We start from the raw sequence: 22,459 nt of genomic DNA on the forward strand, positions 1-22,459 counted from the left end.
ACCTAGGACATGCCGCTCTCACTGGGACCCAAATGGCTCAAGCACTGTGAGATCACTGCTTCCCAATTTTTACTAATGCTATTGAAAACTGTGTGCCTTGTACACACTGCTTATCAGTTATGCCACACTTTGGGTTCATACCAAACTCCTAGCAGAAACTGCTGTACTTGAACCCTGGCTTTTAAAAAACTGCATGGCAAAAATTGTTAGCGACTTCCACTTGGACCAGGAATACACCCCCCTTTTCCTCTGTACAACACACTGCTGCACACTGACTGCCTAGGACGGGTTCACCCATGCGTTTCTGTCTCCATGTAGCTCAGCTGTCTGCTTCACACCAACTCGTGGATACTCACTCGTGGCCTCACCCATTTACTCCTGTTATTGTTATTATATAATTTAACTACATGTTACATAAACCACTGAAATGTAAATGTGAAAGAAAAATGAGGTTGAATACTTTGGAAGAACTGGATAGAAGCAAGACACTTACAAAAAAAAAAAACTGCTGAAAAGCTAGGTGTGGGTGGAACACTATAAAAGGCTTGGGGGAAAACTGTGGAAATCTAGAAGGATTCTGGACTCAGAGTACTTCAAATGCTGCTGGTTCCCACTCTGCTTTGAAGAATCCGAAACTTAATTTTAGATGATGCACTACAAGCATCACTACAAGTGATTTATACAAAATAAACTATCGTTTAAGAAATTATTCTCGGGGCGGCTGGGTGGCTCAATTAAGTGTCTGACTCTTGGTTTCGCGTCAGGTCATGATCTTGAGGTCTGTGAGTTCAAGTCCCACATGGGACTCTGCACTGACAGCGTGGAGCCTGCTTGGGATTCTCTCTCTTTCCCTCTGCCCCTCCCCTGCTCGTGCTCTCTTTCTCTCTCTCTCTCAAAATAAATAAACTTTAGAAAAAAGTTAAAAAAAAATTATTCTCAAAGAAAAGGTCCCATGCCTACATCCAAAGACTGGCAAGTGGGGGTGTCTGACTGGCTCAATCTGTAGAGCATCTGACTCTTGATCTCAGGGTGGTGAGTTCAAGCCCCAAGCCCCTACTTAACAAACAACCACAAAGACTGGCCTCACTGGCAGATGAATATATATTTATCTATTTTAAGTGAAATTAATATGTTCAAAGCACATATTTATATATACCCTTTTAAAGTGATTTTCCACTTTAACCGTTTTTTTTTTTTTGATTAACAAGTACCAGTCATGTCATTATGAGAGAGGATCTTGTTCATTACTGTTGGAACCCAAGAAGTCTCTCCTCCTTCCAGATTATTGGAATCTCCTTAAAGGGTGACTCGGCCATCAACCACACTATGGCCCCAGCTTGCTTTCATCCTCAACCTGGCAAGCACAGCCATGCTTGTGGTACCATCTAAATTGTTGATAAAAAATATAACCCTTCTGGCTCAAATCAGTTGATGTCCAATTGCCCTTAAGATAAGGAGAATACTTAATATAATTAAATTATCTGGCGTCCACCTCCCTCTTTCCCCCTTCTGTCTCATTTAGCAGACTCTTTCAGACCTCCAGCCTTTTCTGACTTCTCCGACTAGCACAGTTCCTCAAATTTTATGCTCTCATAACACCATGCATTCTTTGTCACAGAAATGATCAGAAACATGACTTTTCACTGATCTGTGTGACTGCTTCACTGTCCACTTCCACAGGACTGGAAATTCCACGAAATCATACACTGTGATTTGACTCCTTGTATCATCAGCAAGTAACTGGAGACTCGATGCTAAGTGCATGAAAAAAAAGAACAAACAAGCTAGCAAACAGGAGCAGACCAAAGAGCTCCATAGCGTATAGCCAAATACCCTCTTCTCGGCTGATAATTTTGCTCTAAAGTTGAAACTGAGTCTTTAACAAAAGAAACCAGTAATGCAGACCGGTGGTACCAAGCTACCCCCAGCCAACTCTTTCCCTCGGAGGAAGGAACAATCAGCTTTCGTGAAGCAATTCCTTTTAATTTGGGAATTAAATTTGATTCCTGGCAACATTCCCTGGTGAAAGTGAACTCAGGAAACTTAGGAGCCACCATTCTAGAGCAGGAAAATGTCTTAACATAGTCCACTTATGGCCACTGCGTTATGATCTGCCACAATCACTGAAGAACGAATCACAATGCCTGGCCACATCCCTTTCTCAGATATAATTTAATCTGGGGAAAAATTTCTGTCTTTCCACATGTGATATGTCCTGGCACTGACCAGCAGGCCACCTGCCTTCCCTTCCTCCTTCCCCTGTACAACTTCACTGACCCCAAGACAACATTGTCAGGAATGGAACCAAACAAGAAATACACTCATGGAATTCTGAATTTCATTTGTCCTGCCCTTGGAAACGAGATCCCTGTCACTAGGCGAGTGGAACGTACGTGGTGAGTAATGCCAGAGTGGTGTGTATGAAGCCCCAGAAAACCCACCATCATCCATGTCAGAGAAATAGCTCCATTTCAGTGTTCTTACAGCACAATTAGCCACAAAAACACACACTCACAAGTCCAACCGACTAACAGTAATTTGGTACTTCTAAAAGACCCATCTGAAACATCTGATTAATTAGACCTTAACATCAAAAAGAAACATTATTGTCCAAAAGACGTTTTTCCAATAATATTGACACATCTTCTGTCAAAGATGCTGTTCTCATGATATCATTTAATGTTCATGATATAGGAACCATTTGATAACTTCAGCACTTGTTAAGTCTCTCTAGGCCGGTTTTTGGGGGCACCTGGTGGCTCAGTCGGTTAAGCATCCGACTCTTGATCTCATGGTTCATGGGATCAAGCCCTACATCGGGTTCTGCACTGATGGCACGGAGTCTGCTTGGGATTCTCTCTCTCCTTCTCTGTCCTTTCCCTGCTTGTGCGTGCGTTCTCTCTCTCAAAATAAATAAATAGATAAATAAACTTCAAAAAAAAAAAAAAAAAAACGCTCTTTAGACTGTTTTTTTTCCAAACAGTGGGCAGTGGTATCAATTAGTGGGTCTAAACAGCATTTAAAAAAAATAAGAGAAACAAATACACTAAAAGTGTTTCATGAAACCCATGCTTCCTCTTTATAAATGCATGCCCATGTGTATGTGTATATGGATGTAAACAAATCTGAGCACATGGGAGGGGAAAAGAGAGGGGAGTACAGAGCAGCAGCTAAACACAAAGACTGCCAGATTGCCTGAGGCTGAACCCTACATATGGTATTTAGTAACTGTATGACCTTGGGTAGAACAGTTAAGATCACAGTGTCTCAATTTCCACATTAGGGAGAGTAATAGTTCCTACATCTTACTTTCTGTTCCAGGGATTAAATAAATTAATGTAAGCATCCTGGCAGATAACAAACACTATAGAAGTATTAGTGGAAGAAAAGTGTGTGTGTGTGTGTGTGTGTGTGTGTATACAGACATAACATAAATACACATACTGAGTTGCAATATAAAAACGTGCTTATTTCGTCCTATGGGAAATAGCCAAAACAGCTTGAAAGTCACTATTCTAAATAAATTTATATGCCTTTCCTTTAAAAAAAAAAATTATGTAAGCCACAGAATTTTCCCTTTTATCCCTACCTCCTAATAACCTCAGAGTTAAATTTAAGACTCAATTATAATGCCTATCTCACCCCAGATGTCTGTAAAATCTATTTCACTTTCCTTTTATCTGGCTTTCACTTTTTTTTTTTAAGGTTCTCTCTTTTTTATCTTGAAAATGCCCTTAAATCTCTTTTTGCAAGAAGGTAAATTTCAAAACATATTTAAAATAAATGCACTTGACTTTATATATTTATCAAACAAGCATTGATTCCTAAATTCCTTTATACAACAGATATCTTAACTGTACACTAAATTCCAAATATTAAAAAATACATACCTATAAAATGAAATATTTCAAATTTTAAAAGAAAAAATGTCTAAAGAAAAAAATTTTAAAGAAATACAATTTTTAGAGAGATAAAATTGTTAGAGGAAAAAAAAGGAGAATCTGAGCCATTTCATATAACTATTTTGTAAAAATTGGCCACTGCTTTGATTTGTAAAATCAAAAACACCCCAAATTTATCAAATTAATTAAGGCAGACTAAAATATTCTTCTAAGATATAAGGAAAAGCTATGAACCCCAAACACGATTAAATAAATAGATGCTGTAAGTAAACAAAAGAGGCACAGTAAAAGCATATGAAATCATAAGCAGTGATTTTTATAAAAGACACTGAGGTAGGCCATTTGTTTGGGGCATAAACATTTATATCCTTCTGAAGATATGTAATACAGAGGATCTGGATGAGACATAATAAAAGTGCCAGCATTCTAGATTTAATCCAGTTGTAGTTTTTAAACTAAAAACACGGCCATTTGACCCATTTGCTTAACTACGTCAATGGTCAGAAACAGTTGTACAGCTGAATCAGGAACACAAAACAGTACATTTTCTTATGGATGGTGATAGCGTCTAAAAAAGACTTAACATGTACAAAGGTTGAAAATAAAAATAGTCACAGGAATAACTATCTATGGCTACCATTTGTGCATACTGCATTAGCTTGAGTAACTAAAGACTAATTGTGTAATAATTTTCTAGATCAGCACTTTGTAAGTTTCAGAGAAAGCACTAAGACACTACATGCATGAAGCCAGCTCATAACTGCATATATGTAAGTGGGTGTGGCCAACTCCTGCCTATCTCCACATGAGTGACCCATTACATCACAGGCCATATCTTATCCCTGGTGCCAAATGACTTGAAAACCAAAGATTCTGGTCCAGCAGGAAAGAAGAAAAAGCTACAAAGGAAACCATGCCCAACTGTGAGGTCTAGACTTGGAAATGACTGCCCATGAATATGATTGTCAGAGAATCTTACTAAAAGAAACATCCACAAGAACAAGGAAGTAAGAACAACCATTACTTGAAGCACATTCATAAATCATTCCCGTTATACCTCAACAAACAAGCTGTCTGCTTAGCTACACAGTTATGTCTTATTGGCCAGTGTTAAATACCATCTGTAGTAGAAGTGAAGGGTGCTCTGCCAGTGACACTTGGACAGGCTGATATACCCATACACCAGAGCTGCTGATAATCCACAGCTGCCTCCTTCTCAGGAGAAAGGCCTAAGGTAGACAGACCATTCCCTAACCCGTCCCAACCCAAGCAGCCTACAGCCAGTGACTAACATAGGTGCAAAAGGCCTGCCTCCTTACTTTTGCTCCAAAACTTTCCATGAGTCCAGGCTGAATCTAGACCCGAGCTTAGACCACATGCTGCTTGGGCTCTTCCCCTGCTCCTTCTGCTTCCCTCACTCTCTCCTGAGAGCATTCCTGCAATTAATCACATGCACCTAAATCCCTGTCCTGGCCTCTGCTTCTAGCTGACATGACCTACGACAGCATCAGTAATAAGTTGTATCATGTCAATGTCAACCAACATCTTCCTATGGAATCATTTTATGATCATGGCATAAATCATTACAAACATTTAACCTCTAAGGCTTCCATAAACACTGTAGGTTTACACTGAAGCATAAGGTACAGTGGATATATACAGATGCAGAATTATAAACTTTTTTGAATAACAATTTTGACAATTCATGAATACATGCTTGGAAAAGTACTATTTTAATAGGGATATTTTCCAAACACTTAAGGGAATAAAATGAAAAATGATGGCTAAGTCAGCATACTTTATAAAATAGTCTTTTACATGATTCAACCAAAGTTTTATTCCCCTTTATCCTATCACCAAAAAGTATCTGTCTTTAAGTTGCCTAGTGTAATTTCTAGCACCCTCTAGTGGCAAATTACCCAAGAGAAATAGAAATCTGTCTCATTTAATAAAGAAAATGTGCTTCTGAGAACGCTGAAGTATAAATTAAAAAAAAAAAAAAAAGGCTGTCCCATCAAGGATGATTTTCATAGAGTCTGGGAAAATGAGTAAAGAACACCAGAGTCACCATTTCAAGGATGGCACTTAAGATTGGGGTAAGCAACCAAAAGATGGTCTCTCTACTGGATAAATAAGTATTTCCATGCAACAGCTTGCAAGATCTGCTATTGATTAGATGACCCCCCCCCCCAAAAAAAATCAACACAACAAGGAAAAAGTTATCTTCTCATGAGGGCACCAGGGGCTGAGGTAGGCACAAATGATAGTTGCCCACTAGACATTCCTGGAGGTAAGGCATTTTGAATTTCTGTACCTTGCCAGTACTCATTCTAAGGTTTCATAAGCTCAGGAATAATTCTATATTAAATGACTACATTAAATGCCTAGATCCTTATTATTCAATTTGCAGATTTGTATGTAATCTATCATTTTTTTTACTACTTCCTACTCTAAGCCCAGCACCCAAAACAGTACTTGCCTCTTGATAAACACATGTAAATGAGTGAATCCCAAGAGCAATGGGAATGAACTGAAAGTTTATTTTTAGTGTTTGAGAAAGAGAGAGAGCGTGAGTACGAGCTGGGGAGGGGCAAAGAGAGAGGAAGAAAGAGAATCCCAGGCAGGCCCCATGCTGTCAGCACAGAGTCCAATGCAGGGCTCCATCCCACAGACCGTGATATCATGACTTGAGTCAAAATCGAGTCAAATGCTTATTAGTCAACTGAGCCACCTAGGTGCCCCTGAAGTGAAAGTTTCAAACAGAGAAGTGGCATGTCCAATTTTGCACTTAAGAAGGATCACTCAGGCTGTGGAGTGGATAATGGACCAGAAGAACCAGCCTGAAACCTGGAAGATCTTTGGTGGCTCTATTCCTCTCTCGCTGGACATATTTTAGGCTGTACCATAAAATATTTGTTAAAAAATGACACGTATCAAGCTCATGTGAGACCTCGCTAATGCATTATATTATCTCTTTTAAGAAGCTGGGCTTCTTTCTCTTTTAGTTACATAACTAGCTGAAGTTTATACAGCAGTTACTATGTGTCAGGCACTCTAAATGTTTTATTACTCATTTTCTGCATATTTAAGTATAAGATCGCCAACCTAAAATAAAAGGGTGTTCAGAACCTAAAATGTCTGTATAGTTAAAAGAAGAAAGCAGAATAAGAAACACAATCCTTTCATTTGATATGTTATTTTTAAGGTAATAGACAAATCAACTTCTTAGAAATGTTCATCAAATTTCAACTACCAATATCTCATTTATGAAGCAGTTTTTCATTTGTTAGACTTTTCTTATTAGAAATATAACTTCTGTTGAAATTACTCCCAGATATGCTAACATATCTATATGAAAAAACTAATTATCCTTATGAAGAAGTCCCAAATAATTTTTTTTTCCAAATTTAGGATATAGCTTTACAGTGGAGTTTCCTATTCAATAAACAACCACAACTGATGGTTATCCAGCAACTAGCACTTCATATCCATTATTTCATTAATCTTATAACGACACTGTGAGATGGGTATTATTGACTTATGCCAATAGGGACTTAGGCTCTCAGAGTTCAAGTGATTTACCCAGGGAACACAAGTAGGTAATGAAAACATCAAGATTCAAGCCTGAATTTGCTATGTCATCCTGGATACGAAGTACTTCACAGTTGTGAATGCACTAAAACTCGAAGAGGAAATCAACTCGGGGGCACCCTTTGTGGTCACATGGCAAACTTTATTTAACTTTTGGGGAGGCGTAATGACAAAAGATCTCCAAAGTACAGGATCATGTATGATGAATAAAGAAAATTCAAGGAGAATACTAAAGTTTTTTTTTTAGCTAAAACCATCATGCTCCATTCCATTAAGCATTAGAAGTACTAAGAATGTACACAATGGGTATGCTTAAAGCCTTTCTTCACCTCTACCTGGGCACATGTCTCAGAGAAAGCAAATGGTTAAAAGTAAAGCAGCAGAAAAGGTAAGGAGAGAAATGAAAACAGAATCAGTATTCGCACAAACAATCTAAAATTTCATCATGAAACAAAATACAGTTGATCCTTGAACATGGGTTTGAACTACACAGGTCCACTTACACATTAATTTTTTAAAAATAAATACAGTACAATACCGTAAATGTATTTTCTCTTCCTTATGATTTTCCTAATATTTTCTTTTCTCGTGCTTTATTGTTAAATGCACAGTATATAATGTATATAACACACAAAATATGTGTTGATCAGTTATTTATATTATCAGTAAGGTTCCCAGTCAACAGGAGGGTAGTTAAGTTTTTGGTGGGCCAAAAGTTATGCACGGACTTTCAACTAGGCAGGGGGTTGGCGCCCCTAACTGCCACACTGGTCAAGAGTCAAGTATAATTCTAAAAGATGAACCAAAGCTATTTCCTGGACTTGGAGGTATCAATCTCAAGAATCATGCTAGAGACAAGAGCATGAATTATATACTCATTAGACCATTATCATCTCACACTGTTGTGAGCTATGGAGATGGGGCAGGGCTACAGAGTTGGACAGATGTATGAAAATGATCTTAAGAGCTTACAATCTAGAAGGAAAATAGCAGAAAAGAAGGAAAATTCAGAGAACCACTCAGTGCTGTGTTCTCTGCAAAGGAATTTCAGCACCCCAATTCAGAGAAGGAAGGGATCTAGGCAGGATTTGGACAGGCAGAAGAGAAAAGGAGCACTAGGATTATGGGAAAAAAGATAAGGCAGAGCATCAGAATATGGGAAAGTATGCCTAAATGTAGGGGAGTAAAACAAAAGTAACCAGATTAGAAAGTAGGTGGAATATCAGGGTAACTGGACAAAAAAGACAGGAGAAAACAAAGCTAAGTCTGAAAACAAGGCAAAAGGATTTGGATTTGAATTAATTAACTGGGGGAGGGGGAGGCACTATAAATTCTGAAATAGGAGAAAAGCGCAGTAATGTTGAATTTTAATGAGGATGCATACCATTTATAACAGAATATAAGTAAAATGCATAACACAGAAGAGAGAACTTGCAGAAAAGCAGACCAGTTAAGAAAACCCCAGCAACAATCCATGTACAAGGTAATATCTATCAGTGATGGCACAAGGAACAGAAAAGGTCAATCCAAGGGTCATTTCGAAGGAAAAATTATAAGATTTTGTAAGAAATAAGAAATAAAAACCAGAGAAAAATCAAAAATTACTTCCAAGTGTCTATCTTAGGAAACTGACCGACAGACTAGTGATAGACCAACAGGAACAAGATAGCTGGAAAGAGAAATAAATCAACACTCTGAGTGAAAGAGAGGTTTTGAAACGAATATTACATGCATTTAAGTATGAGATCAAAAAGCAAATCTTTGATATTTTAATATTCCACAAAGTCTTCAAGATATTGGGTGAATAGCATTTTACATAGTTCAAAACACATAAAAATTAATTCATCAGAAGAATTTTCAGTTTCACTTCCAAAGAAAACCTGGCTTGACACATAAAGACATCTGATGAGGCTTTTCTATTATTCTAGGTGGTGTTGGAAAAAAATTATCTTAAAAAGGTAATGAAACTGAAAGATTAGTGGTGAAATTTTTGAATAAAAATTGAGATTTTATTATATTCATAAGAAAAGTTTCCACCTACTCCATTTAGTCATCAAAAATGTGATTTTAAATACAGAAATACCTACAAATGACACCTTAGTTATTCCGTCTTCTCCTAAGAGAAGTAAGAGTATAATTGGTAATATGGCAACGAAAAAGCATGAAATGAAAATGCCCAAGTAAAACGTTCTTGATAAACTCATTCTTCACCTTTGTAGAGTTATCTTAAGGACCTGGAATCATACCACTCAAAAAGCTGAAGCAGGTAATGTGACAAAGTATTAACTGTGTTGAAAGAAAATATACCCCAGGTTTGATTTCGATAAATTCGCTATTAAAAATTTCACACGGATGAAACTGGCCTATAATTTTCCTTCCTCATATTGTCTTTGTGGTTTTTGAAATCAAAGCCATACCGCATCCAATGAACTGGAAAAAAAGAATCCCACTCTTCTATCCTCTGAAAGAGTTTGTGGAAGATGAGAATTATCTATGTGTTGAATGCTTGGCAGAACTCATTCTTAAAACTCTATCAACTATTGTCCTGGCAGAAAGTTTTTGCTTACTAATTTCCTTAACAGTTACAGAATATTAAGGTTGACTGGTCTTTTTTAATCAGTTTGGAAATTTACACACTGCAAGATTTATACGCATGTTAAAGTTTGCGGAATACTACCTCAGAACACTAACTCCTATCACCTCCCAAACTGTATGCTATTTTTGTCCAGTGATTCAGTTTTCTTTTTTTAACCCCACAATTTCAACATTACAGCTATGGTTGTTTAGATTTTCTTTAGATCCAATCCTTTTTGCATCTCGGAAACTCTCCTGAGATTACTTTCCTTTTTCCCTACAACTAGGTCTTTTAGAAATTCTTTTAGTGAGGACGTGTTGGTGGAAAACACACTCAGCTTTTGTATGTCTGAAAACGTCTATTTCGCCCTCGCTTCTGAAAAATAGTTTTGTTGGGTATACAATTCTAAACGGACTTATTTTCTCCGGGCATTCTGCAGATATTTGTGTACTCTCCCTTGGTTTTCATGGTAGCTGTTGAAAAGTCATCTGTTTATCTGATCATTGTTCCTTCATAAATAAGTCTTTTCTCTCTGGCTGCTTTTAGGGTATTTCTCTGGTGCTCATCACTTTCTCTATGATGTATTCATGTGAGAATTTCTATATACTTGTCTGCTTGGAATTTGTTCTGTTTCTTCAACCTGTGAATTCACATGTTTAATCAATCTTAGTAAATTCTCAGCTAGGATTTCTGATCAGACAACCTTGTACCTTCTCTCTGTCCTCCATGTCTTAATCTCTCTTTTACAGTGTCTTTTTTTTTTAATTTTTATTTATTTCTGCGAGAGGACAAGCAGGGGAGGGGCAGAGAGAGGGGTACAGAAGATCCGAAGTGGGCTCCCCACTGACCGGCTGACGGGCTGACAGCAGCAAGCCTGATGCAGGGCTCAAACTCACTAACCAGCTCGTGGCCTGAGCTGAAGTCAGACACTCAACCAACTGAGCCACCCAGGTGCCCCTTAATCTCTCTTTTATAAATGCCATCTCATTTTCCTCCATTTTATATTCTGCACATTTTCCTCAAATCCATCTCTCAATATGTTAATTCTCTTTAGCTACATCTCATCTGCTAGTAAACCAACTACTGAGTTTATAATCTGAATTACTTTTTCAACTTCTAGAACTACTATTGGTTCTCTTTCAAATCTGTCCATTTTGTAGCATGCTTTTTTTCCTTAATATTACAATCAAAGCTCTGTTTAATTTTAAAGACCATATCAACATTTATATCATATTTCAGACCTAATAATTCCAATAGTCTCTACAGGTCTAATTTTGCTATTTGTTGTTTCCACGTCTTTCACTCATGGAGACTTGCTTCTTGGATGTTGTGATCATTGACAATTAAGACCATGTCTGTAAAACTTTCTTCGATACTTCTTTATGGTCTAGGTAACAGTTTATTCTTTCAAAGAGGATTTACATTTGCTTTTCCTAGGCACCTGGGAATACTATCAACTCAGTACGACTGTAAACTAAATTCCTACCTATTTTTTGTTCTTTGGAATTACACAAATGTGTACAAATTCAAGCTGCAAACCCGCATGATGCCTGGCTTATGTTGTGAATGCTCAGGGAACGCTTTTATTTATTTTTTCCCTTCACCCAGAGCCAATGCTGAGGCAGAAAAATTTCCTCTGCACCTCCCTTTGCAGACTGGATTTTTTTTTTTTTCTTATTTAGTGGTTTGCTAAGCAGTAGCCTTTTCTACCTCTTGGGAGTCTTAGATGATGTCCCTCATACCAGGCATGGAAATGCTAAGCCCAAAGAACCTGCTCACAATCTACTGGTACATTTCCCCAGAATAACCTTTGCCTTTAAGGGGCTTATTTATTCTCTAGATTCCTGTTCTGTTTTCCTTTTGGATTCCAAGGATTTTTCTTCTTCTTACAAGCTGACCTATACTATTTAGTAGACTTTCTTTAGAGGTTTTTATCCAGCACTTCAGGGGTTTAAAAATGAGGAAGATTTTCCAAGATATGCAAGCTGTCATCTTATCAGAAAGAGAACATAAACTGCCTTTCTATTTCTACTTATGTATTTGGAATATACTGCCAAATATAAAATTGACAGATCAAGGAACAGAATTAGTTTCATGGTTTTTGTTACATGTTATAAAATTCAGCGATGAAAATTAATTAATATTACATGTTAATAGTGGCTTGAGGAGATCTGTAGTTTCCATGCCTATTTTGCTTCAGAGAGGTTATCTGCTAATATTAAATAAAAGTTTTTTGGCTTTGACCATATCTGGAATAAAACATGATCTTATGCTGATTTTCATAACTTATTTTCTAAAAGACCAGCTGCAAGTGTTGATAAGGTTGTGGAGATATTGAAACCCTCATACACTGCTGGTGGGAATATAAAATGGTGGGAATGTAAAATGATGTGGCCATTTTAGAAAACAGTCTAGTAGTCCCTCAAGAAATTAAACATAGAATTATCACATGGAATAGCAATCCACTGCTATGTACCCAAGAGAAATTAAAACACATGTTCACACAAAAACTTATACATGAATGCTCACAGCAGCATTGTTCATAATAGCCAAAAGGCAGAAACAATCCAAAAACCCCATTGACGGATGAATGGATAAACAAAATGTGGTATATCCATATAGAGGGATATTATTAAGCCATGGAAAGGAAAGAAATACTGATGCATGCTACCACATGGATGAATCTATAAAACATTATGCTAACTATAAGAAGCCAGACACAAAAGACCACAAATTATATGATTCAATTACATTAAATATCCAGAACAGGCAAATATAATGTATAGAAAGTAGGTCAGTGGTTGTTTAGGGCTGGGAGGATGGCAAGCTTGGGAAGTAATAGACAAAGGGTTCATAGTTTCTTTCTGAGGTAAGGAAAATGTTCTAAGACTGGCTGGGGGGATGGTTGCACAGATCTGTAAATATACTAAAACCACTGACTTGTACACTTTAAATGGATGGACTATATGGCATGTGATTATATTGCAGTAAAGCTATTAGAATAAAAAACATGCAGATAAAACAAATTCTGTGGCTATAACATAAATTGACCTGAAAAAGCCTTTGACAAAATGCCACAAACTATTTCTAAGGAAATTCAGTCACCATACAGTTGTGACCCTTCTTCTTCTTCGAGGAGATACTGCCTTTGAAAGAGGAAACAAACGTTAAGAATAAAAGACATTATTTTGATATTTTGCGAGCATGATTTCTTAATGATATGGTAGGGTGAGGCTAGTTTGTTTTAAAAATACATCTTTACAAATGATCTGATGGAGAGAATGCACAGTAAACTCTCCCAAGTTGACAATTATACTAAACTCTTCCTGACAATAAAATATTTAGCTGATGAAAATAAATTATAGGGCTTATGCACTGGCAGCTGTAAAGGCTGGCTCTATACAATATGCTGAACTACTCAGGAAAATCATGAAAAGCTTATATGGCAAGGCCCTAGGCATGACAGCTCAATACCGAATGACCTAAAGACAAATTGCATACGTGGTATGCGAGGGCAGTGGCTGGGACTGATCCTGGAAGCCCAAGAGAAAGGACTTTTCTCCTGCTAAAAGCCTCGGCACTTAGGAATCTATGGGCAGGTGCCTTCCTGCGGACAACGGCGGGTAAGAGGCTGGGAATCTAGGAAGGCATACAGGCCCCTGAGAGTGTGAAGCTAAACTTTAGTGGAGAAGAAAAATAGTCTGTTTTCTGAGGCTCTCCCTCCCCTTCCAGGAAAGAGACAATAGGGCCTGTTGAGACTGCAAAAATAAAGAATTAAAATCCTCCTTTTCATCCCTACCTTAAAGATGGAAAATGAGAGTCCCAAGTTCTCACAGCGGCATACCTACAGAGCAACACATCCCAGAGAGAGAGCTGAAGAGACCAGGTGCGTTCCTGGCAAGACCAGCTGTGTAAATGGTGGGCCGACTGCAGAATGACAATGTGGGATGCTCTGCTCATGAAGTACTTAGAATCTCAGGACAGTGAAAGCAGAGCATTAAACCTAACATGGGGCTCTTCTGAGTGTGGGGGTCTCTGCAACTGCACAGGCTGTACGTCCAAGAGGCCCTGACTCTTGAGCAGCAAGAATGGCAGCAGCAAAAATCCAGGAGGCACAGAAATGTATAAGGCAGAAAACCAAGATCGTCCAAAATCCTACCACCTGAGACAACCACTGTTATCATTTTGGTGATTTTCCACAGAATTTTCTATATTCATATATACTGCTGACCCTTCAACAACAGAGGTTTGAACTGCATGAGTCCACTTATACATGTAATTTTTTTTTTGATAAATACAGTGTAGTACTGCAAATATATTTTCTATTTCTTATGATTTTCTTAATAACATTTCCTTTTCTCTAGCTTTCTTAATTGCAAGAATACAGCATATAATACATATACAAACTATGTGTTAATCAACTGTTTATGCTATCAGTAAGGCTTCTCGTCAAGAGTAGACTGTATTAGTAGTTAAGCTTTGGGGGAACCAAAAGTTACCCACAGATTTCCAACAGTGCAGGGGTTGGCACCGGTAACCCCCTGCATTGTTCAAGGGTCAAGTGCACATGTAGACATTGATTCATACAGAAATGGTATGTTGCACACTCTCGTCTGTAGCCTTTTTTTAAGCTTATTAATAAGCTTCTTACATTATGGAGAATTTTCAAAAATGTTAAAAACACATCATTTCAATCCTATTGTCTAAATTACAAAACATAAAGATCCCTGTTCAATTTAACCAAACTCAAACCTAACTTTTGTTAGGTTTCTGAAGGGTCTTGGGTTTTTCGTTACTAACAATGATGACCAGTGGATATGAATAAAATGGAGTGAGGAGTGAATGAGTTAATCAGCATAAAGTATTTCACAGAATACTTGGCAAGTAACAAGCTCTCTATAAATTTTAGGGATTTTAGTATTGTGTCCTATGTAAAGACTGAACTAATTTACATTCCCAACAGCAGGGTAAAAGAAATTGGTTTTCCTAAATCCCTGCCAATTCTTCCAAATTTTTCCTTTTGTATTTTTTCTATGAATCGTTTGTTTGTGCTCTTTGACAGTTCTCCCACTGGATTCCTTACGCTTTTAAAATTTTAACTGATTTCTGTATTGGAGATACCAATCCTTTGTCATAGGAGTAACAAATGCTTTTTTAAGACTTACCTCCAGTTCCTAGGACCTTGAGGAGCTCAAAATTTTCAATCCCCACCTTCTCTGCATGTCCTGTTAAATTAGCTAAAAAAAGAAAGAGAAAAAAGAAATAATTAAGAGGGTCAGGAACAGGAGGGGGCCCTTGGGGGCTTCTGAAATACCAGCAATATTTTACTACTTGACTTGGGTAGTTAAGCCAGGGTTCACTTTATAATTATTTGTTAAACTACACAGCTATGTTTTGTATACTTCTCTGTATGTTATATATTACAGGAAAACTTTTAACATGTATTTATTAGAGAGAGAGAGATAGAGAGGGAGAGAGAGAGAGATAGCACAAGTGGGGAAAAGGCAGAGGGAGGGAGACAGAGTATGTGCAACAGGGTTTGCACTGTGAGCACTGAGCCCAATGTGGGGTTGGAACTAACCAACCACGAGATCATGACCTGAGCCAAAATCAAAAGTCAGACCTGAATAAAATCTAAGATCTCTGCCAGCTCTAAAATTTGTTTGAAAGTATTAACTCTTTAAAAACATATTCTGGGGGCGCCTGGGTGGCTCAGCTGGTTAAGCGTCCGACTTCAGCTCAGGTCATGATCTCACAGTTCGTGGGTTCAAGCCCCGCGCAGGACTCTGTGTTGACAGCTCAGAGCCTGGAGCCTGCTTCAAATTCTGTGTCTCCCTCTCTCTCTGCCCCTCCCCTGCTCATGCTCTGTCTCTCTCTCTCTCTGTCAAAAATAAATAAACATTTAAAACATTTTTAAAAACTGGTTAAAGTGGTAAATTTTATATGTATATGATACGTATTTTACCACAACTACAAGAAAGAAGGAGCTCTGTAAACTGTGGGCTTCGGGTGAAAATAACGTCACAGAATTGGCTCATAGGCTGTACCAAATGAGACACACTAATGTAAGATGTTCAGAGGGGAGGCTCTGGGAGAAGGTGGAGGCAGGTGCTCTGAAGGAACTCTCTGCACTTCCTGCTCAATTCTCTATAAATTAAAATGAAGTCTTCTAAAAAATGAAGTCTCTAAAAAATGAAGTCTTCAGGGGCACCTGGGTGGTTCAGTCTGTTAAGCACTGGACTTCAGCTCAGGTCATGATCTCATGGTTTGTGAGTTTCAGCCCTGCATTGGGCTCTGTGATGACAGCTCAGAGCCTGGAGCCTGCTTCAGATTCTGTGTCTCTCTGCCCTTCCCTCACTCATGCTCTGTCTCTCTAAAATAAATAAATGTTAAAAAAAAATTTAATAAAAAAATATTCTGTCCTAGATAAACAAAATTAGGATATCTTACAAATGAGCATTTTCCAAAATATATTCCACTGATTCTGGTCCTATACTACAAGATGTTAATTGGTGTTATGTTTAGGGGGAAAAGATGCTTTCAAGTCAAATAAACCTGAAATTCTTGGCTTAAACAAAGTTAATCAGGTTACAGGTTTCTTTACTGCTGAACTTCATAGATTCTACACCATGAAAATCTGCATGTGAATCTAAAACTCAGATACTGTATTTACCAAATTTATTGGATCACAAAATTATTTTTTATGGCAATACCTATTAATATTGTGCCAACCAGCATTCTATAGATGTGGTTAAAGGAGGCCTAAGCTAAATTCTATTTCTACCACTTAAAAGCCACGTGACCTTGAACAAATTAATTAACTTCTCTGTGTCTCAGGTCCCCTCTAGTGTAAAATGAGGATAATAAAAATATCTACCCTCAAAGCATATTGATGTCTGCAATTTGCTTTGAAATGCTTAAAAAAATAAGATGGATTAAGGGGTGAATAGAGGTATGGACAGATATGTGATAAAGCAAATACGATAAGTGTTAATTACAGAATCTAGACAGTGAGTGGGAGGGTGTTCAACATGTAGTTCTTCCAAATTCTCTGTATATTTGAAAATGTCCATAATAAAATGGCAGAAAATAAAATAACACCTACCTCATAGGGATCTGATGCGGATTCAAGGAGTTAAATTTATACGGAGCTTGTTGTGTGCCACTGAGCATCATTATAAGTGTTTGCAAATAAATAATGCTCTGGGCCTCCAACTTCAAGCAAGTCAGACCCAACTGCGAACTTCTAGAATTAAAAGTTTCAGGGGGATAAGTGACTTCAGTGTCCTTCCAAAGTTTAACTAAATGCATAATTAAAATATTTTAATTGTGGTCAAACCATGTAACATAAAATTTACCACCCTAACCATTTTTAAGTATATAATACAGTGGTGTTAAGTACATGTACTGTGTTTGCAACAGATCTCTGGAACTTTTTAATTTTGCACACCAAACCCTATACCCATTGAACTTAACCTACTGACAATTTAATGAAATTGTTGAGATGGCTGGATTTGGGTTTACCATTTTATTGCTTGTTTTTAACTTGCCTCTTCCCTTTATTTAAGTAACCTCTACACCCAACGTGGGGCCTGCACTCACAACCCCAAGATCAAGAATCGCATGCTCTTCCAAATGAGCCAGCCAGGCGCCCCTTGACTTGTTTTTTCTGTTTGTTCCCATGTTTCTACTTTCCTGACTTAAAAACAGCAACAACAAAACACTTAAATGGTTTTTAGAATTTCATTTCAATTTTCATGTGGCATTTTAGCTCTACTTTGTTACATTATTAGTGCAGTTGTTGCCCTAAGGAGTAGTGTACATCTTTAATTACCCACAGTCCTCTTATAATTAATACTGTTCCATTTCCCTAAAACTGTAGAAATTTTGTAATCATTCTTTATGGAATATTGATCTATATTAAATGGAGTTAATATCTTCTATATATGCGATTATGCACAAGACAATGCTATCAGTTTTCCTTATATGATTTACAAAGAAAGAGGAAAGAGAGAGACTTCTGCATTTCTGTAGATATTTATCATTTTTGATGATCTTTCTTATCTTTTCCAAGGATCCAAAATTTCATCTGGTGTAAGTTTTCTTGAGCCTCGAAGAACTTCCTTTGACATTTCTTGTAGCGCAGAATTCTCCAAGTTTTCTTTGATCTGAAAGAGTCTTTCTTACCTTCATTCAAATCTTTTTATTGAGATATTCACATTCCATAAAACTCACCCTCTTAAAGCGTATCTGTCCATGCTTTTTAGTCTATTCACAAGTTGTGTCACTGCTGCCACTAACTAAATCTGGAATCCTCTTCATTTTTGAAGCATATTTTTCTTCGATAAAGAATTCTGGGTTGACAGGCTTTTTTCTTTTCTTCCAGCACTTTTTTTTCCTGCTTATTTATTTATTTTTTAATATGAAATTTATTGTCCAATTGGTTTCCATACAACACCCAGTGCTCATCTCAACAGGTGCCCTCCTCAATATCCAGCACTTTATATAAACATGTTCTTCCATTCTCTTTTGGCCTCCATGGTTTCCCAGGTGAAGGCAGTAATTTAAATGTATCATGTTTCTCTTACTGCTTTCAACATTTGCTTTTGAAAGTTTTGCCGTGATGTGTACTGATGTGGACTTCTTTGGGTTCAGTCACCCTGGTATTCACTAAGGACCTTGTATCTGTAAGTTTGTTTTTCATCAAATTTGGGAGGTTTCAGCCTTAATTTTTCAAAAGAAAATTTTCTATCCCATTCTGTCTCTCCTCTGAAATTCCAATTATGTCCATGTTAGACTGTTTGATTCAACCTGAAAAGTCCCTGAGACTCTGTTCATTCCGCCCCCCCCAATATGTTTTCTCTCTGTTCTTCAAATTGATTTCTATTACTCTATCTTCAAAGTTCATGTACTTTTCCTTTTGCACCTCCATTCAACTGTTAAATCCAGCTACTGAATTTTTATTTCAAATATTGTATTTTTCGACTCTAGAACTTCCATTTGGTTCTTTTTCATTGTTTCTATTTTCCTGATAGGATTTCTTGTTTTGTTTTTCACTGAGAGCATGACGTTTTATTTCACTGAGGATATTATAACAGCTGCTTTAAAAGTCTTGCCTGGTACAGCCAATATCTCGTTCATCTCAGGGTAGAATTCAACTGATTTTCTTCCTCTCTGATATGTTCCATTTTCTTGATTCTCCATATATGGGGTAATTATGGACTGTAGAAATGTTAATTTGTGGAGATGAGAGATTGGTTTTTTCTCCAGTGACAGTTGTTTCTTTCCTTTAGCCGGCAAATATCTTGGGTCGGCTTGAACTGTAAACTATTTTTCTTAGGAGGCAGCTCCAGTCCAGTTGAGATTCTTTGTCTTTACCCGAGTTTTTCTGAGTCCACTGTACTCACGCAGGGCTCAGAGGGCAGTCAGAGATGTGTGCTCACAAAAGCTAAGGACTCCCCCTCCTCTGGCTCTTCTTTTTCTGGGATTTCTCCCCTATCTTCAGTGATCAGGGTTCTCTGGTTTCAGTTTTCTAGTCTCCCTGGCCAAAGAGACTACTGTTTTTCCACCAGAGTCCCCAGAGTACAGACTGTACTTAGCCTGAAGCTAAAATCAGTGAAAAGGCAAAGTTACTTCTTATAGCTCCCTCCCTTCCCTCCTCCAACTGTGTACTCCCCAGTAGAGTCTATCTGCTTCTGTTCACTCTCCAGTGCCTTAAATAGTTGCTTTTTACATTAAATCCAGATTTTACAGCTGTTTTCTACAATGGAATTCTCCAGTAGACGGTCTTTTTGTGAAATTATGAGAAACAAAAGTCTTCCCTCATTACAGTCAACATCATGAAGGGGAGCAGAACACGCCCCCTCCAAATACGCCACTTTGGCATACTGGTTCTTTAGAATTAAAGTTCCTTAAGACACAGCCAGTGAAAGGACAGTGACCTCCTGGGTCTACCCTGAAGGCAGCAAATAAATCTCTCATTTGAAAGGTATCCTCCCTGTACTAGGAGGGTAGAAGGCATCCTTATTATCAGAAATAGGGGATTTAGGGCCAAGAAATCTATATAAACAAACTGTTACTGCCTCCCTAATTCGATACCCAAGCCTAAACCCTTTTGTCAATTCTTCACAAAGCTACCTGCTTTGGTCACTTCTTTCAGTCTTGTATTTCTTTAGGCTCCTGTACATACTAAATTAAATGTGTTTTTTTTCCCCCTGTTAACTTGTGTTATATCAATTTAATTATTAGGCCAGCCAAAGAACCTAGAAGAAAGGAAGGGAAAGGTTCTCCTCCCCTACAATTACAGAGTTTCTACTTTAACTGCTTCGCAAGTTAACTTCAAAGAGTAAAATAAAATTAAAAAGGTAATTTGATATAAGCCCAACTCAGGGATCTTGAACTTAATATCCATATAATTCTTTTACACGACATCTGTTAGGCAAAGTGAGTAATCAGACATATGGAAGCAAATTAATAGGAAGCTCTATCAATATTTAGGCATGGGGAAGAACTTATCAGTTATAAAGACTTTTTTCACTGTGTTAACAATAAAACACATATAGACAAATGGTAAATATGATACTATATATAGAATCCTAAGAACCAACAAACATATATTTGGGCATGTGAGTCTAGGTGTCTAAATGGTTCTCATTTCTATGCTATTGTCACTATTTAGAAGCCTTTGAATATGAAAGCCTAAAACTATATTTCTCTTAATTAAATTATTAAGCCAAGATCAAGAGCTCCAACTTCCCAGCACAAAACCAACATTTATTAGAACAAGACTTAAAATATTTACACATTGTATTTCACCCTGGAGGTAAAGTAAACATCAGCCAATCACAGAAATCTGCGTTTCTGAGTCATTACACGCCTTAGTAAAGTCCAAAATGTATGCTGATCAGGAGCTACTCCATGCCTGGGGCCAGACCGTACCAGAACCGAGCATTTAGAACTGAGAGACAGAACTGTCCATTGTTTGCCTTCCTACGTGAAAGTAAATGGCACTTTATTGTGCTTGCAGGAGCTCCTTTTCCTGTGCCAGGCAAGCCTCTGCCCACCCCCTGTCTAGTCCTACCCACAGGTAAGAGCAGTTACTAATCTAATTATTCAAGAGTCCAAAATCCTGACTGGGCACAGTTAACAGTAGGTGGGGTCACTGTGTTAAAGCAACAGTCTCCACACAAGGTTTGTTTCATTGCCTCCAACTCCTGGCCTGGCCTGGCCTGACCTCCTGGGGTCCAGTGGCCATTCTCTTGCACTTCTCCTTCACTACACAGCAGTCCCCTTATCCACAGTTTCACCTTCTGTGGTTTCAGTTACCCACAGTTCACCATGGGCCGGGCACAGATGATCCTCCTTCTGACCATCCTCAGAAGGTCAATAGTAGCCAAACGCTATGTTACAATGCCTACATCATCCACCTCACCTCAGCTCTTCATCACACAGGCATTTTATTTTCTCACATCATCACAAGAAGGGTGAGTACAGTTCAATAAGATAGTTTGAGAGAGTGACCAGTCTCACAACTTTCATTACAGTACACTGTTGTAACTGTCCTGATTATTAAGTATTGTTGTTAATCTCTTACTGTGCTTAATTTATAAAGTAAATTTTATTATAGGTATATATGTATAGGAGAATGCATAGTATATAGAGGGTTTGGTACTATCTGTGGCTTCAGGCATCTGCTGGGGGTCTTGGAATCGATCTCCCGTGGGTAAGGTGGGAGACTACTGTATACAATAATCAACTAAGCAGATTCAGAGGTTCTTTTGGGACTTGGTTCATTTACTAGTTTGTTCTCCCCTCCAGTTTTTTTTTTTTTTTTTGAGAGCGAGAAAGAGAGAGAGACAGAGAGAGAGAGAGAGAGAGAGAGAGAGAGAGAGAGAGAGAATCTTAAGCAGGCTCCACAGTAAGTGTGGAGCCTGACATGGGGCTCAATCACACAACCCTGGGATCATGACCTGAGCCAAAATCAAGAGTCCCATGCTCAACCAACTGAGCCACCCAGGTGCCCCTCCCCTCCAAATCAAACACTCATCTCAACATGCTGATTGAATGTGATGGGGTAATTGGTGATTGGATGAAGTTGGAAGGGAAGCAGGAGTCCCGACATAGGCCTTAAGCCCAAACTGCTTGCACCAAGGCCACTGTTAAGGAGACTTCTACACTGATGTGCTGGAAGTTTACAAGCCTTTATTAATGTGGCACCTCTGAGTCCCACTGGCTACTACTGTTCCTTGCAGACAGTCCCCTCATGACTCCCAAAGGATAAGAGTAGATTGGCTGGGCAGAGGTTGGGCATTTCTGGATTTCTGGCTCTAATAACTTAATGGCACCAAAACCTTACCCTCAGCTCCCAAATCCTAACTAAAAGGATTAACTC

The 22,459-nt window shown here is 38.1% G+C and overlaps 1 protein-coding gene across 5 annotated transcripts in view; it reads right to left on the reverse strand.

Moving 5' to 3' along the window:
• Nucleotides 1-22,459, reverse strand: part of RPS6KA5 (ribosomal protein S6 kinase A5) — a 182,093-nt gene that overhangs the window by 117,429 nt on the left and 42,205 nt on the right. For 4 of the 5 annotated variants that reach the window (XM_042990377.1, XM_042990376.1, XM_015543383.2 and 1 more), the window contains exon 2: nt 15,234-15,305. In XM_042990377.1, the coding sequence (XP_042846311.1) occupies nt 15,234-15,305 (72 nt within the window). Of the gene's footprint in view, nt 1-15,233; nt 15,306-17,173; nt 17,315-22,459 lie in introns of all 5 variants that reach the window. The other variant, XM_042990378.1, reaches the window with a different exon arrangement.

The sequence above is a fragment of the Panthera tigris genome, chromosome B3, assembly GCF_018350195.1.
Source record: "Panthera tigris isolate Pti1 chromosome B3, P.tigris_Pti1_mat1.1, whole genome shotgun sequence".
Lineage (NCBI taxonomy): Eukaryota > Metazoa > Chordata > Mammalia > Carnivora > Felidae > Panthera > Panthera tigris.